This window comes from Phalacrocorax aristotelis, chromosome 7, assembly GCF_949628215.1.
Source record: "Phalacrocorax aristotelis chromosome 7, bGulAri2.1, whole genome shotgun sequence".
In the NCBI taxonomy this organism is placed as follows: domain Eukaryota; kingdom Metazoa; phylum Chordata; class Aves; order Suliformes; family Phalacrocoracidae; genus Phalacrocorax; species Phalacrocorax aristotelis.
In genome coordinates, this window is record NC_134282.1 from 31,786,964 (window position 1) to 31,804,105 (window position 17,142).

The window sequence follows — 17,142 nt, forward strand, 5'->3', positions numbered from 1 at the left end:
CATACTCAAGGGCACAGCTGAGACACCCTGATCCTTTCTATGCTATGGATGAGCCAAGCATCACTAGCCCACAGCTCCAGGTCTAGCTATAGGCCCCCAGCCCTCTCAAGGGCCTCCCAGCACATCAGGTACTCACATTCAGGGCATTCTTTGCTGCTTCAGCACCAGCGCGGCTGTCAAAGGTCACAAAACCTACTGGCTAAAAGATAATTCTGATTTCAGTTTGGAAGCCTTTTCCAGCTCCTAAGACTACCCTGCCACCCCCTCCGCCCCAGACAGCTTATAGCAAGCAGAAGAGACCATCTAAAACTGCAGAGGGCCTTCAAGCTTTGTTTGAAGTGCTTTGGGTCATCGGTCCAAGATTTCTGCTCTGTGCCTGCTCCCACCACACCAAAATGCTTTGGCATTCCTACATGTGGGGGCACTGCTCACCCCGGTAGCCCCCAGCAAGGGTACCCCTTCCCCACAAGGGGAGCTACTGCCTTGATTAGGATGGGACTGGGAAAGGTTTCTGGTAGCACAGGGTTTGAGGCTGAAGCATCAGGTCTCACCCAACCCATATGGCCCAGGCCAGCAATAAAAGATACGGAGCCATTCAGCACATGCTGAGAGCTTGGAGCCACCAGGACAGTGGGAGTGATCAGAACTCAGCTGTATACATGGTGCTGAACACAGACTATGCTTTACACAGTGAAATGGTATCTGTCCCCCATCTGCCCCCTGGCATGTCTGGTTTTCTAGCAAAAGCAAAAAATACCCAGGCTGGAAGAAGGAGGTACCTGCTTTGAAGTTAGCTTGATCAATGACCCTTCATAACCCTGCAGAGGGAAGAAAGCAAGTCAGTGTTGGGTTCCTGAAGGAGCCAAGCTACAACCGAGACATGACATGACAGCTCCAGGAGTTCCTGTATCACCAAACCCTTCAGAAGGCAGGGTTTGGAGCAGGAGTAGGTACATTAGCACTTCTCTTTCCAACCAGAAGAGAAGACTGAAATTAGAGTAAGGCCAGAGCAGGTATCTTAGCTGGCCCATTGCAACCCCTTGGGAAGAAACCCCATTTTTCTAGCTCTTCATCAAGCTACTAAGATGAGCACCCTTCCTGGCTACTGCCTAGAGAGCACAGAGCACCCTGTGCTAGAAGAATGCAAACAAGGGAACCCCACTTCCCCCAAGGACAGCCTATGTGGTGATCTAGCAAAGGACAGAGTTAGGGGATCAGGACACATCTTCAAGGAAGGGCTGGGTCCAGTTGGGCAGCAGGGCTGACCAAGCAGCCTTCATCAGCTCAGAGACTGCATGATTTCAACAACAGGCTCCAGGGGAGTTTACACAGCTGAGCACAAGCCATGGGATACCTGGTTTCATACCACATTCCCCAAGCTTTCACAGAAGGCCTACCTTCCTACTTCATCCTTGCTTCCCCTCTGACAGAGATCTTTGCTGCAAGGTTGGCCACAAGAAAGCATCTTTCCCACCAGAGACCAAATTTGAAGACCTTACCTTGAATGGTCGGAAGAGTAGGTAGAGCTCTCTGGGCTTGATATCCACAGGCAGGCCACTGACAAACAGCGTCCGTACCTAGGAGAGAGGTCAACGAGGTCTACTGAAAGGAGATGCTCAGTACCAAAGTGGGAGTACAGAGCACAGTTCAGAAGCTAGGTGCAATAAGAGTAGGACACCTTGCACCAAAGGTGGCCTTGCAGGCACTAACCCTTCCCTACATTAGAGGAGCACCATCCAGGATAAAATATACCCAGTCCTTTCCTCCCTGCAACAAAGGATTTAAACCTTTACAAAAATTCAGTCTCTAGCAGAACAGTCTGGGTTGATTGGGCACGGACACGAGCCCCACAGTCTGACTAGACCTTGATGACTAAAGCTCGAAGACACTGGTAGAAGACCATACATTGCCAAAAGCACTTAACAGTTTGACACATATCAAAGGTCCAGAAGAGACCAGTACAAACCCCAGTTGTGTCTCTAGCTCTTTCTACAGATCATACACTAGATGTCTGGCACTTTAATTCAGCCACTGATTCAAAGACAGCCTCCATTTTGAAAAATACCTCACTGCCATACTTTCATCTTTTGACTTCTGCAAAAGCCCCAGAACATCACTGGGAGGAGATTTTTGGGTCAATCCCAGCTCCTTTGCCAGCACACATCAGACCCTTCAGAAGTTGCTCCCAACCAGCTCTTACAGAGTTTGTTCTATTGTGCCCAGCCAAAAGCCAGCTGGGCTGCACCAAGTCCATGTAGGCTGCTGTTCTTTCCAAGCTGTAGAAGTCATGTACCGAGTCCAAATGCACTCAGCATGTATAAGCAAAGATACATTACCAGAGGAAGATTTCAGTAGATAGTCCGTTAATGTTATCCATATAGTTCACATGAATAGCCAGGAAGAAGAAACAGTGTTGAAGGCTCACAGCCTGAGAGAAATCTCTTCAACAGTCAGACCATCATGGCCACCTTCTCCCTGCACTGGGAGATGTTGGCCAGCAGCCTATCTCCATAGGAAGCAGTATGATGAAGGTGTCAAGACTTCTTATAAATCAGCACAGAGCTGGAAAGGGAAGTTATGCGCAACAGCGGTCACCAAGCCACTAGTCATCATGAACAAGGACGACGAGACAGCAAGCACAGCTCAGCCAGCACTGACAGGTAGGTGAGGAAGACAGAAGACTATGGGAATTAGATGAAGCTCTGTGTTCCATCCATCTGTGGATGCCACCCACGGAGCCAGTCCCAAACAAGCCACGAGGTGGTCATGGGACAGCACCGATGCCCAAATGCTCAGAAGGGCACCAAACAGTGCCAGACACTTTTGAGCAGCAAAACATGCAGCAGGACCAGGAGCCCTAAGCCAGAGCCCATCTCCTGGCCTGGTTCCAGTCTGGTATGACCCGATTACATTTGCAGGGCAGAAGTAGTCTGCTCCCACATTTTAATTTTGCTCAGCCATTTCCCCTTCCCCAGACAAAGCAGGTTGTATCTGACACCTCCTTAAACCTCTTTTGCCACCAAAGGAGGCGGCACATGCTTGTCCTGCTCCTGGGCTGGAGACAGCAGTCACCTGAAAACACAGAAGCATGCAGCAAAGACCCTGCACCCCACAATTCTTTAGGGGCAGCCAGATTCAGACTCCTCCAAGCAGGGAATTTTCTCCTATTTACAGGAGAAAACACAGCCCTCCTTGAGCTCCTGTGCCAAAGCCAGTCCTGCCAGGGCAGAGAAATTCCCCCAATGTCAACTCAGGGGTCAGCTTAAGCCCTCCAGGATGACCAGTGATCATGAGTCTTGGGGTTCTCTGCCCCTCTTGCTCTATATGCATGCTGAGACTAAGGGCTGCCATCACCCAGTGAACACCTCAGTGGGCTGCTACCACCCCCCATTAGAGTGCAGGTCCCTTCTCCAGCCTGGAATATCTCAAGACTGCTGCAAAATGCAGCCACTGAGCCTCCTTCCCATCCCCTCCCCTGATCCCTCAATATGGATAGCCCTACCACATGCTCCAGCTTTTGCTTTGCCCTGTCTAGGGAAGGAAGATGCTTTCTGGAGCACTCCAGAAACACTTCCCATACCCAGGCTCAGTCCTATAGTCTCCCCACTCAGCTCAGCCCCTCATTTGGTGCTTTGATGCATCACTCCAGGGTCACATCATGCTGAGACAGAGCAGGCAATAGCACTGTCTCTCAGCTTGCTGGCTGCCTTGAAGACTTTGGTGCTTGCACTTCAGCATGAGCTACAGGGAGCGCCTGTGGTGCATTCCCAGAAGGCGCATGGCCATTTCTTGCAGGGGAGGACTGTGCAGAGTGTGGTGGCACACACGTACCTCAGCCATGTGAAAGCACCATCCCTTTTCAATATTTCAGTATGCTCAGACCCCAGAATGGATGTTTCTTCCAAGCAGATAGAAATCTGCATCCCTATTGGGTCTCTAAATGGTCCCATGATGTGTTGTTTGATAAGTCCTTGCGACAGGCAAGACAGAATGGAAGACACGCAGTTGCTCAGGGAAAGAAAAGTCAGCTACTCAGAGCCCTTACAACAGCCTGAACAGAGCAACACGGGTGCCTAGCAAAGCTCTTTGTCAGAGGTAACAAGCTTATAAATGCCAGCCCCATAAGTTGCTGCCAAGGACAGGAGCAAGAGACTTTCTCTCGCAGTCCAAAAGCTTCCCTTGGCCTCCAGGTCCAGTTTGTCACCATACATAGCACTGGAAAGGGGATCCCAGCCAACCCACAGACCCAGCCCGAGGGCTGGCATCACCCCAGAGAAAGCCTGGGCAATCCCAAATGCCACCAGCTAACATCTTCAAACAATGTTTCCCCAAGTGTCTCAAGACAGACTAAGGAAGGTCCCTGCTCAGAAGAGCTTGTTAGAAACAATGAGACCAAGTAGTGGTTTTTCTGAGATCTCTGCAATTCAGCACATCCATAAGTGATCTAGAAAAGGGTAAGAGGAAAGTGAGACCAAAGTTATTCAGGGAAGGGAGGGACCAGAGTGATACATTCAAGGGACAGAGTGAGGTAAGCCAGAGGGAGCTTGCTTCCAAGACCAGGTGTAAACATGGGATCAGCAGCAATCAGAAAGCATAGGAGATCTAGGTTATCCCACAGGAGAAAAGCAGGAGGCAACTTGCCAGTCTGAGCATCTTGTGCACTGTGGGCAGTCCTGGTCCAGCCTCCTCTCCCTGCTCCCAAAAAGAGGGAACTGTAGATGAGGGCAACAGGGTCTGGACAAGCATATTCCAGAGGATTAACTGAACTGGGACTCTCCAGTCACCCCTTCGCAGCCAAAGTCCTGCAGGCTTTGAGAGGCTACTAGGACCACACAGGGCTGATGAATCCAGCCTTCTAGCCCTTGCACTCAACATGCCAAGAGAGGGTAGGCTTCTGTTTAAATATATTTGCCCTGCTTCTACTCCCTGCCACCAAACGCCATATCCATGTAGAAATTCAGCCTCCCCACAGAGCATCTGGAAAAGCCACAGGACAAAAAAAAAAAAGAAAATATCCATCCAGGGCTAGATCAGGAACTGCATGGGCCAAACCGCATTTCAGCGGGAACTTGGAGAAGATACAGCAGAAGCAGACTTCCAGGAGTACCTTGCTCTAATGCTTGTTCTTAGACTCTGCTACCAGCCGCTTAAGATGAGATGCCAGGTGAAAGCAACCCCATCTCACCCAGGACAACTAATCTTAACTGGACACACATGCACACAGAGAGAAGCAGGGCAGTAGGGTGGGGAGCAGCTTTCGCCTAGGACAGCCTAGCAGGGTCACACTGCTGGAGGCCCTGCAGAAAACGCTTTCCCTTCCCCATCCCTGACCCCTCTGGGGATGTCCCCAGTCCAAACACCCAGCAGAGATGGAGGAGAGCCATGGAAAACAGGATTTGTGCCAGAAGGGACAAGACCATCTAGGCCATCTCTTAAAGAGGGAGGATCCCACCATAGCTTCCCACACAGGAGGAGGGAGGGAGGGACAAGGACAAACCCATTTAGTGCTCAAGTCCTCAGTGGCTCTAAAGCAGTCCTTACACAGCTGTGTCTCCCAGAAGAGACACACACCTAGTGCAAGCACAGCCAGGTACTTAGCACAAAGTCTTTAAATAAGCCAAGCAGCAAGATCTGCCTCTTCCTACCACAGCTCCAGTACTGCCAGGAGGTCTGCATGGGTCTTAGAACATCCACTTCTCCTGGCCAGATCTGCTTTTAAATAAGAGCTCTTGAAAGGAAGTCCCAAGTGGAGCCAAACACTGCCCTGCAGCCCAACAAGGGTCAAGTTATGTCAGAAGTGTTAGATGCAAAGGCACAAGTACCCACCTCCAGCAAGGCTGCTCTGGTAGGTCTCCAGAGCTGGGCTTTTGTTAGAGACTACTCCAAATCCTCCCAGAAGCCAGCGAGGCTGACCCTCCACTTCTGCAAGATCAGTCCTTCAGCTGCATTACCCACAGCCCTGCTTTTGCACAGCTGTGGCCACTCCAGCACCCCAAAACTGGCCAGGTCCTGGGGCCAGACCCCCAGCACCTGGAGCACACAAGCCTCTACCACCAGTCGTTAGGAAACATCTGAAGACAGCTACAGCAGGAGAGTGCTCTAGTGCCTCATCCACTGCATGACACTTCACATCTCCCCTCTGCAGGAAGCCACCCCCAGCTACACACCATTTTTTCCTGGAGACAAGCCATCTCCCACTCGTTCACACCAGTATGTCCGCTGACCCTTCTTCCTATGCCACCAGCAGAAAGGAGCCTGCACCATCCTGCTGAGAACAGGGACAAGCTCTGCCACAGCATCCAAAAGTCAGCCACCACTCCAGGCAGCCACCCCTAGGTCCCAGCAGCTCAGGCACATGGGCTACAGCTCCTTCCCATGGGATAGCATACCAGTGGTGTGCCTCTCAGGCACCCAGAGACACCAGCAGAGCCACAGGGGAGATACAGAGCCCCAGCCCTGGCCACCATGCTGCAGCTAGGGCCACTTGACATGAGGCTGCTGGAATGCAGTGAGGCTGCCGGCTGCTCCAGGAGCCAGGACTTATAAGGCACAGCAGCAAAGGCAGGGAGGCAAGCTTACAAAACAGGGCTGCAAGGAGGAGCTCACAAGCCCAGCACAGGGCTTAAATGGGACAGCACCCTCATCTCAGTGTCCCGTATGGGATTCAGGGCTGCAGGGTTCCTGCCACTACACAAAGTGGACCCAGCCCTGGGCAATTTTGCTCCTCAGCACATCAAATTCAGGAAACACAGGGGAGGGGAAAACTGGGGAGACAGATGGTTGGTCTGTGCTCAGGACAGCTTGGCAGGAAAGCAGGGCAGCTTCAGTGCCATGGAGCATGCCTCCTAAGGGGAAGGGGCTTGCTAACAGGCTCCTTCACCCCTCCGTGCCTCAGTTTCCCCCCCACCAGCAGGGGTCAAGAGCAGAAAGGATAAAAGAGCTGGCTGCCCACTTGCGATTCCAGCACTGGCAAAGCTCCAGTGTCCTCAGGCATCTCACAGGGCCAGCCAGCAGGCAGGGTAGCACTGAGCCCCAGTGCAGGATCAGACCTGGAGCTACTCCAGCCAGGAAGCCCCAAGCAGCTGCAGTCACAGGGCATTTCCCCCAGCCCCTAAACCTGAAAGATTTCCACCCAGAGGGGAAAGAGGGCCTTGAACCTCCCCCAGCACTTGAAGCGAGCAGGGCTTCAGGCATTTCCCTGTGAAATCAGCCTTTTGCATGAAAGGCACCCAATGACCAACATCCTGCTCGCTGGGAGGGGAGGAAGGCAGGCTGACCACAAGCAAGCCCAAGTGCACAAGCATTTTGTCTCCAAGGCTGGGGCATTTCATATATGACACTGCCCCTCCCCAGCATTGCCCTTCTCCCATGTCAGGCAGGGGGATGTCAACAGGCTCAGCCACCCCTGCGGTCAGAGCAGGAAGGCCTTGGAGCGAGGGGGAAGCAGGGAGAGGCACCAGCCCCTGTCCGGGGGAGCAGGAAGCGCATGGGAGCAGATAAATCGAGGCACAACAAGGCAGCACCCAAGAATAGTCCACAGCCCCAGCAGAGGAAGTGCTGCTGGTCAGGCTTTTCAATGGAGACTCCCCCCGCTCCCTGTGACTCTACAGGGTCTCACAGAAAGGATGGCACCCTGGGGGGCTTGGGCTATAGCAAGGGTTCACAGCTATTGAAACGTTTGGTGAGGCCAGCCCCACAAGTCCCAAGGGATTACTGTACCAACAGGGTACACCCCCAGCTCAGGGAGATGCTAACTGAGCATCCTCATGATGCCATTGCAGCCTTCCACCTTGCCAAGCGGTCTGCTAAACTGGAGGAGACATGCACAAGTATTACAGCCAACATGTTAAAGGATGCTCACATCCATGCTTGCACTACCCAGCCCCCTGCACTAAGACCCTGGATCCAGAGGCCCAGCATCACATCTGCCACCCTCTGACATTTGGGGACCTACAGACACCTTTCACAGTCAGATGGATCCATGGACCTTACCCATGGAGACAGCTCTCACACTGGCTGAACCTGCTGCAGACCAGTTCCTCCCACCCACACCCAGGTATTTGTTCTCCTGGCAGGAAAGACTGAGGCAAGACGAGTTCCTGCCAGCCTCTGCCCTGAGCAGAGGATATCAGTCTGGATGCAGGATCCTCACAAGGTACATTCTCACCTCAGGTCCTTAAGCAAGTACAGCTGTCTCTGATTCACCCTGCCACGAGGCAATTCCTGGACACTTTTCAGTCCTATGCCTCCTCTGTCCACAGAGCCAGGACACATCCAGAGAGGGACATGAATCCCTCCTCAAATCAACCTGAGGGCAGCACACTAATGGCCGTGCCACAGCTCCATGGAACATGCCTGGCACCTGCACAGCCCAACAGCAAGCAAGTCTTCGATGGTGAGCTAAAAGTTTGCAGCAGCTTTCTGCTGCTGACAGCAGTTATTGGAGTGTCACCCCAATCACAGGGAAGCCTCTGGGGACACCAGTAGGATGACAAGCACCCACAGGACTAAGCCACTATTGTACTAGTCCGGCTCTTGGCCATACAGGGCCACTAGCTGTGGGGCGGGGCTGTGGTACCCCAAAATGGACCAGAAATGCCAACCCTAACCAGCACCATGTCCTGATCTCCCTCTGTACCACAGGGCACTCTTCCCCACAAGATCCCAGGCAGGCACACAGCCCATACAGTAGAGGGCAAGGCAGAGGTAAGACTACCAGCCCAGAGGCAGAGCCTGGGGAGCAGGGCAGAGTGCACAGCAAGAAAGGATATGACACGCAGCCCAGATTTTAAATGCCCCTGCCAGAAACAGGTCATGTCCCAGCCAGCTCCCCACCGGCATCCTACTGTGGGCAGGGAAGCCCTAAGAGGTGACATTTCCTTCTGTCCTCCAGTACCTCCCAGAGGAGCTGGGTGCTTCCTCCAAATCCATAGCTTGCTCTGCACCTCAAGCCACTGCTATAAGTGACCTAGGGGAGTCACACCCTCAGACAGACACCGGCCTCCCACCCGTGAAAGCAGATAGCAAGGACACACATCCCCAAGCCAACAGCTTCTGACACACAGCCGTGTACCAAGACCTGACCCCACACTAATACAAGAACCCATCACCACATCCTCTGCAGCACAGGAGGGAATGTACCACCCCAAACTAGGAGGTGCCACATTTCCTTAGCCTCTTCTGGACTATGCAGCAGGGCTGGAGATCCTCCACATGGGTAAGACTGCCCTACTGGGCCCTTGGGTTTCCAGCAGTCACACCCTGCAGCCAGGTAAGCTTGGGTTCAGCAATCAAGGAAAGCAGTGTGGAAGGCCAGCACGTGCAGTCCCAGGCAACTGTCCTTTAGAGAAACCCACCCCAGCAGCCACTGGGCTGGCTGAAGGCAGGATCTCGTATGTATGCTCTGCCACCCTGCTCTACCACAGGATAACAGGCCAGCTGGGCTTGAGACTGTTCCATTGCATAGGGCACACAGCAGCAGTCAACATCTTGTCCCTGTCCACAGGGCTAGGTGCAGGAGATGATGTTCACTAGACAGATGGACAGAGCAAGCCTCAGCACCATCCCTGCTCGTCTCCAAGCAGGAGCCAGTGGGTGAATCCTGGGGCCAAAGAAAGCCTCACCACCCCAGACACACCAAGAAGAGCCCAGGCTTTGTGCAAGACTAACTCCACACTCACCTGCTATCCAGTCATTATCCAAAGCACCACAAGACCCCTCTCCATTGGGGCTGAACTGAGGAGGACAGCAGGCCCTAGGACAGGCAACCTCTCAACCACGCCATGACCCTGCAATGCAGTGGTCAAAGCATCCTTGCCAAGCCTGAGGCATCCACTTCTGCTATACCAAGGGCAGAGTCACCTGACACACATCTCATGGTACTGGTACCACTGCCTGCTCCAGGGTCCCTTCTCATCAAACATGCTGGGCTGGCTTGGGATCACAACTACACTGATGTGCCTCAGTATGGCCCAGGTTCAGCAGCTCCAGTGCTGGGGCTGTGTCCCACTGCCCTGCTCCCTCACCAGGCCCATCTTCACAGCACTGGGCACACAGGAGGAATTCAGTTTTAGCCATCCCACATGGCATACAGATGTTTTAAAGCCCACATGAATTCTTTCCACTTGTAGCCTCTGCCATGTAAGCCTTCCTCATGTAATGGTGGCTGCTGCTGCAGAAGGTACTTTCCTGCATAAGCCACCCCTGGAGATGTACAGGCATCCCTGGGAATGTGCTTTTGAAACTGATCACCTCCAGATCTGAGAAGGCTACTGGGTCACAACTAGTGCCTGGTATTCCTGGAGAGAAGGTGCTGAGCACTGTATGTGAGGTGCTTACCACCTCACTTGCACATTCATGCCCTGGTGAGGCTTTAAGCCAAAGCCTTTACTTCAGGCACTTAGAGGTCCAGGACAGGCAGAAGCACTGCTCCGTGGTCTACGTCGCAAAGTCTTTATGACTTGGCATGGCCACAAACCAAGGGATCTCTTGGCTCCAAAGGATCTCCGTACCAGTTCCAGCAAGTGTCACACTTCCCACAGACTTCCCACAGTGCCAGTTCCTCTAGCAGAGGCATGAGGAAGGACAGTAAAGCCTAAACCACTCTTAGCTACCTTCCAGACATCTCCAAGGGCATCCTTCCTACTTTGGTGAGGGGAAAGCAGAGTCCCTTGCTAGCAAGGGAGCCTTTGGGTTCAGCCCTTCATAACTCCTGCAGGCACCACCAGAAACCCCTTCATTTTGAGGCCAAGCAGGGAAAGCTCTGCTCAGCAGCTCCTCAGATTAGCCAAGGAGGAAGACTAATTTCTGAAGCTGGGTCTTGTTTACCAGACCAGCTACACAGCCAGGTAGCAGGAGGAAGAATAGTCACCCCATCACAGGGACTAGTCAGGATACTGATGCTCAAAGCAACTTAGACTCATGTCTAAGAAACTTAGATTTGAAAGATAAAGGAAGGAGAAGGAAGCTCCTTTACATGGTATTTACAGAGGCACCAGGACATGAGGAGATAACAGGGAGATTCGCACATCCCTCACCCAGTAAGAGCAACTCATTGATAGACCAAGAGGAGGCCTGGGAACACACAAATTCCCAGAACCTCTGCATGCATGATGACTTCAGGGTTATTTGCTCAGCCAACTATCTGTCACTAACAGAAAACTGCATCTAACATTGAGGGGACTTTTGTTATACATGAAAACAGCTCTGAAGCACCATCCTGGTTCAGCCAGACCAAGTACAAGAAGATTATCAAGTGGTGACCATAACTACTACACCCTCAAGTTCTTTGTAGCAAAGAGCAGCATCACAGAGGCATTTCACCTCAGAAATTATATTAACCTTATTTGTTTCAAGTCAGAGAGCTAGAATCCACACATGCAAAAGGTATCTAGGTCCACTCAAGCAGAGATTACAGAAATCAAGAGATGCCTGGCACCAGTCCATGAAGTGCTACAGACATCCAGAAGTGCTCACCAGTGGCATTCCTGTGTCATTCTGGCAGCCCTGGCGTGCAACAGCTAAGAAAGGCCAGGGATGAAGTAGTCACTACTGAGGCGGCTGTCTGGAAGCCAAAAGCCTTCTGCCTCCCCTAACAGGGCATTTTCTAACTCTAATGGGTAACACTGCAGCCTTGTCATGGACCAGCAGGGAAGATGATCCTCTCCTAGCAGAGCTTAGCCAGGCAGGTTCTCCTGGTCCTCATCTGGGCTCTGCCCACCCAGTACAACCTCACATTTGATGCTTTCCACATTCAACAGTCCACAATGTCCAAGCTTTACCATGACAGCAGCAGCCACCACACATGGTGCTGCAAGCAGGCCCTTGAGACTGACCACTCTGTCATTCAGAGGGAAGGGGCCAAGAGGACATATGGGATAACCACAGATTTCAGCCACCTTCTTTGGGCATCTAGACAGCCAGCTCCAGATTCCCCCACTCCCCATGGGCCTACAACTTTCCAGTGACCTCCTGGTAGAACAAGGATGAACTTCCAGAGTAGAAGCAACACTTCTGCATCAGACACCCAAGACAGCAGGGTGAAAATACAGAGGCCCTTATTGCAATATGGCCATGAACACAACACGTAGCATCCATGGTAAGCAAGCAAGCTCCTCTAGCTGCCAGAAAAAGTTCTGCCTCTAACAGGGGTGTGCAGCACCTAGGCAGCTGCCTGTCTCGTACTACCCCTTGGAAGCAGAGGGACATATGCTGTCACGCAGATTGGCGGCTGCCTGGAAAACTAAACAGAAGATAGCAGCAAGCAGGGAGGGATCAAGTTTGGGGAGGTGTCTGGTGAGGAACAGCAGGGACTGACATTAGGCCCTGTTTGTTTAACATTCCCGTTAACGACCTCGAGAGGAGTGAGAGGCATTCCTGTCCTCCACATGTCACTGGGCAGGAAGGGGCTGAGAGATCCAGGGGCTTGCAGATAAGATAAAGGGAAAGGCTGAATTTGGGAGCTTCGCCCCACCATATCTGGGGCACGTGGTACCCTTCTGCAAATGCTTGAGGAGGCGGTGAAGGAGGCTCACAGGGGAGGAAAATGGAGGAGGGTCTGCAGTGCCAGGATCTCACAGCATTATCCACACAGTGTGGGAAGATATTCCAGTACATCCTCCTGCGTATGCTGGACTGAAGGATTCCACTTTGCACTAAACGTATTTATCGCTCTGTATCAAGGGAAGCTCTTGGCAAGAATTTGGGTGGGATGTGGGATTAAGCTCCCCAGTCTGTGCTGGGACCCTGAACACAAGGTCACTCCTTGTGCCACCCTTAACTTCTTCTGCAGCGAAGAATGGCTTCTGGTTGGCCAGGAGGACATACAGGAAAAACAAGCTTTCAGAGGGCTCCCGCAGGCTCAGAGTGTCCACCACAGAGCCCAACCAGCAGCTCATCACCCACAATATTATTTGGGATAGATCCTGGCAGAGAAACAGAGAAAGCACTTTTCAACAGCAAACCCAGCAGGGATGGGGGGCACCCCTGCACCAGTCCCAGCCTTCCACCTCCCAAGCATCCTCAGCCACCTCCAGGGTGGTCAGCCCTTTGTTGCACCCCTGAGTGCAGAGTGACAAATGCACCCAGCAAGGCTGCTGACTGTCTAGCAGGGTAGGCTGGACCATCCTGCCTCCCCACACACGCCAGGAGGTGGGCTGATGGCGAGCAGGGGTCGCTTCTGTTCCACCCCTGCCCTGTTCCCTGGGATGCAATCTTTAACTCTGTTTTCCAGCCACCAAGCATCACTCCAGGGAAGACCAGCCTCCCCAAAGGGCTAGGATTTCCAGGCTCCTGAAATGCAATGACTTCCAGCAACCACTTCACCAAACTACCACCTGGCAGCAGGGAACAGGCCAGCTCTGCTCCAGCACCAAGAGCTCACATGGCCACCACCTGTGAAGCACCAGCCCAGCTGGAGCAACTCTGCTGGGATGCACCAAGCAGCATCGACCTCTTGGAGCTTTGCAGGCCAGTGGATAATCAGATCAAGGAGCCACACTAAGTCTTCTGTGCACACGTGCGCAGCCCAAAAAACCCCCTGGTACTGAACCTCCCCACACCAGGGAAGCGGCACAGGGCCCCAGGTGCTCAATTTCTTTGCCTACCCACACCAGTGCCACCCAGTGAGGCTGGGACATGTCACCAGCAGCATCACATCCATGTCCCATCACATCACCTAAGCCCTGCTCCATGCTATGGAAATGCTAGGGAAACGCTATGGGCACATTCTGCCAATCCATTCCACCCTATTACCCAGGTCCCCCCACACCGGGGTTGAAGACCAGCAGGCATAATGGCCCCAGGACAGCTGGTGCATGGGGACCACCCAGCCCCAGTGGATGGCAGAACAAGCCAGGCGCCATGTTGCGGCGGCGCGAGTGCACGGCGCGCTGGAGGAGAGCGAGGGGAGGGGGCAGAGCACCTCCCCAGTCCCAAGGGCCAAGCATGGAGGACTGCAGCAAAATGCTATCAAGTCCAGGCATTTTCCAGCACTCTCCCCAAGATGGAAGGCAGCTGGTGATCCACCACACCAACACCTGCCCAAGGGGCACGATAAGAGAGTTGCTGTGCTAGCAGCAATGCCTCCACCCAGTCATCGGCTCCAACAGCCAGAGGGCAAATGCGCAGGGCTGCAAGCTCGGCTTCGGCATGTGCCTACAGACAAGCAACCCCTGCAAACCCTCCCAGCAGAGTCCAGCAGTGTCCAGGCTCTAGCTTGCAATAGCCATCCAGGGTAACGGGACTACTGGCAGAGCAGCTCACAGCCCTCCAGCCCCAACCAGGCTGCGGCATATGGGGAGCAGAGCAAGATCTCCACCACCCTGGTACAAGCATGTCCCTAGCAGCCCACGTAGGCAGAGCCTGGATGCAGGAGCCTGGTGCCCTCCAGCCGCAGGGACAGGACACCATGCTCACAGGCACTGACTAGGCTAGACGGAACGGGGACCTGCCAGCCCCCTGCCCCGCGGGGCTACAGGGACACTGGGCTGACGAGCGGGCTCCCAGCCGGCAGCCGGGGCTCGCCCTGCCTGGTCCCCAACCCCAATGCCCTCCGCCGGGGCGGCCCGCAGGGCTCCGGCCCCGAAAGCCGCTCCCAGCGCCCTTCTAGGGAGCTCCAGCCCCAGTTCCCCGACGCCTCCATACTCCGCCTCCACAGCCCAGCCTCGGCTCTCCAGCATCTCATCTCTAGTCTCCCGATGACCCCGGGAGGGTCCAGCCCCGACGCCGTGTCCTCGGTTCCCGACCACAGCGCTACGTTCCGTCCCCGACGTCCCCAGTGCCGCATCCCCACCACCCCATCCTCGGTCTCCCGACACCCCCGTGCTCCAGCCCCATCGTGCCTTATCCCCGGTTCCCACCTCCTCCTCGACGTTGCTGCTGCCGTTGGTGTGCTCGGTGTCCTTGTTGAGGTTGCTCATGGTGGGGTACCGGAGTAGGGGGTGCAGACGGGGCGGGGGAGGAGGGGGGGAGGGGGTGGTGGTGGCGGCTGGTCCGGAGCTCCGCCGGGCCGGGCCGGGCCGGGCGCGGGGTGCCGGTGCGGTGCTGGTGCGCGGGGGAGGTACGGGGCGGCACTGCCCTCCCGGCTCACATGCGGCGTCCCGGGATCTCCCCGCTGTTAAGGATCGGTCCGGGCGTTGCGGGGCCGAGCTGGAGCGCAACGAGCCGCAGCTGCGGGGCCGCCGCGCCCCAGCCCCCGCCGCCGCCGCTCCCGGTGCCGCCGCTCCCGCCGCGCACGGAGCAGCGGGGCCGGGACCCGCCCGCCCCCGCCCCGCCCGCCCGGGGCCGCCCCCGGGCCGCCCGCCACCAATCCCGGCCCGGCCCGCCCCCCCCCGGGGGGGAGCGGGGCTTTTTTTTGTTGTTGTTGGACTGGAGTTATTTTAATTTTAATGCCCCCCGCCCCCCCCCCATTTCCACGAAAAACTTTCTCAACTTTAATGAACTTTCGAGCTTCGACTTTCTTAAAGGGCTCGCCGGCTCCTCCACCCGCAGCGGGGCCGGGCTGCTCCCTCCCGGGGATCCCCGGAGCAGGGGGGCCGGAGCTGAACCCCGCGGGTGTCCGAGCACTCCGGGACTGCAGCCCCACAGTCCTGGAACGACAACTCTGTAACGCCCTGATGAAAACCCCGAGCCCCAGAAACAGCAGCCCCAGCAGCTCAGGACATGGGTCCTGTAACCGTGTGACAGAGGCCCTGTGAGCCTGGAACGGTGGAGCCACATCCCCCAGGACAGTGGCCCTGTGAGCCCGGGACAGCGGCCCTGAGACCCCAGGAAAGCAGCCCCAAATCCCCCACAACAGGAGGCCAGTTCCTCCTGCCAGAGCAGCCCCAAGTCCCCGCAGAGAGCTGGTGAGTGCCATAAGCACAGCCCTGCTCTCAGGCCTGGGAGAACAAGCAGGGTTGAGGCGGCATGTCCATCTTCTTACCCTTCCCCCAGCACCTAACCAGCCTCATCCTAATGAAGCAGGCAGGGAGGCTGGCACAGGTTGGAGCCAGGCTCTGGCATGGTTCCTGGCTCCCTGATGCAGTGGTGTGCCAACCCCCAGAGATCCCCACTGTACCCATGGAGCAGCCCGACCCATTCACATCTCTGCTATGGCAGTTGGAGAGGATGAAGAGGGTCCTGCCTTCTTTCAGGCCTTCGTGCAAAAGGGCAGCCCGGAGTTAGGGATGTGTAACGGGAGCAGAAAATGGGGTACAGGGCTTGTTCCTGCATGCTGTGACCCACAGTTTGGTCCCTGTGCAAGGCAAACATGTAAAATCTCATGGGTTTGGGGTCAACCCATCAACGGGGAGATGTTCAGGGGATCTGAGCCACATTAGTTTAACCAGTGTTGTTTGTTCCCAGTCCTCGCTACTCCCTCAGCGCCGAGACTGGGTGAAAGTGAGGGGAACCATCAGCCCTGCCCCGGTGGTCCCATAGGCCCCCGAGCTGTAAAAGCAATGTATGCTCCCAGTCCTTGGCTCACCAGGGTTAGCCCTGGCTGGAGATGCTCTAATGCACCCATGGCCTGTTCTGTCCCAACAGCATTGAATGTCACTTCAAAATCAAACTAAGCCCACAGCTGGCTCTAAGCCATGATTGGCTTCCAGCAGTAGCTCAGGGATAACATTTTGCTCATGTGGATGTTGTGAAGAGGCATGAGCCTGGCTGGGGGCAATCACAGCTGATTTCTTCACTGACACCTGGGTTTACTACCCTGTTCAAGCCCCAGCCTCTGACTTGCTTTGCCACCTGGTTCTGCAGAAGCTGCCCATGAAAATTTAACCCTAAACTCAGCCTTCCCCATGCACAAACACCGTCCAGCACAACCCAAGGAGCTCCAGGTCCAGCAGTGGAGAGGACCTGCAGGAAGCACCATCACTGAGGTGGTTTCCATAGTCAAGCAAGTGCCTGTGGGGCCATATGGTTTCATCACAGGAGGTGTGCTGAAGGGGAAGAAATGTCCTCCTGCAGCAGGAAAAACACCCGCCACAAGCAGAAGAGCAGCTGCATCTGTCACACTGGGACAATGATGGCAGGTCCACCACATCGCTGCCAGACTGATGGCCCATAACCTGTGGTTCACTCTGTAGGCAAGTTCATTGTGTTGCTGTCAGGTGAGAGAGAAGCAATCCACATGCACAACCCCACCTCAGAGCTGTA

At 54.8% G+C, this 17,142-nt stretch overlaps 1 protein-coding gene across 2 annotated transcripts in view; it reads right to left on the reverse strand.

Moving 5' to 3' along the window:
* RBPMS2 (RNA binding protein, mRNA processing factor 2) overlaps positions 1-15,228 on the reverse strand; it is a 29,106-nt gene extending 13,878 nt beyond the window's left edge. The window contains exons 1-4 of one of the 2 annotated variants that reach the window (XM_075099734.1): positions 14,859-15,228; positions 1,500-1,577; positions 780-818; positions 137-199 (exon numbers count right to left, since the gene is read on the reverse strand). In XM_075099734.1, the coding sequence (XP_074955835.1) occupies positions 137-199; positions 780-818; positions 1,500-1,577; positions 14,859-14,918 (240 nt within the window). In that variant the 5' untranslated portion in view covers positions 14,919-15,228. The remainder of the gene's footprint in view (positions 1-136; positions 200-779; positions 819-1,499; positions 1,578-14,858) is intronic. The other variant, XM_075099735.1, reaches the window with a different exon arrangement.
* Between the last annotated feature and the right edge of the window lie 1,914 nt (positions 15,229-17,142).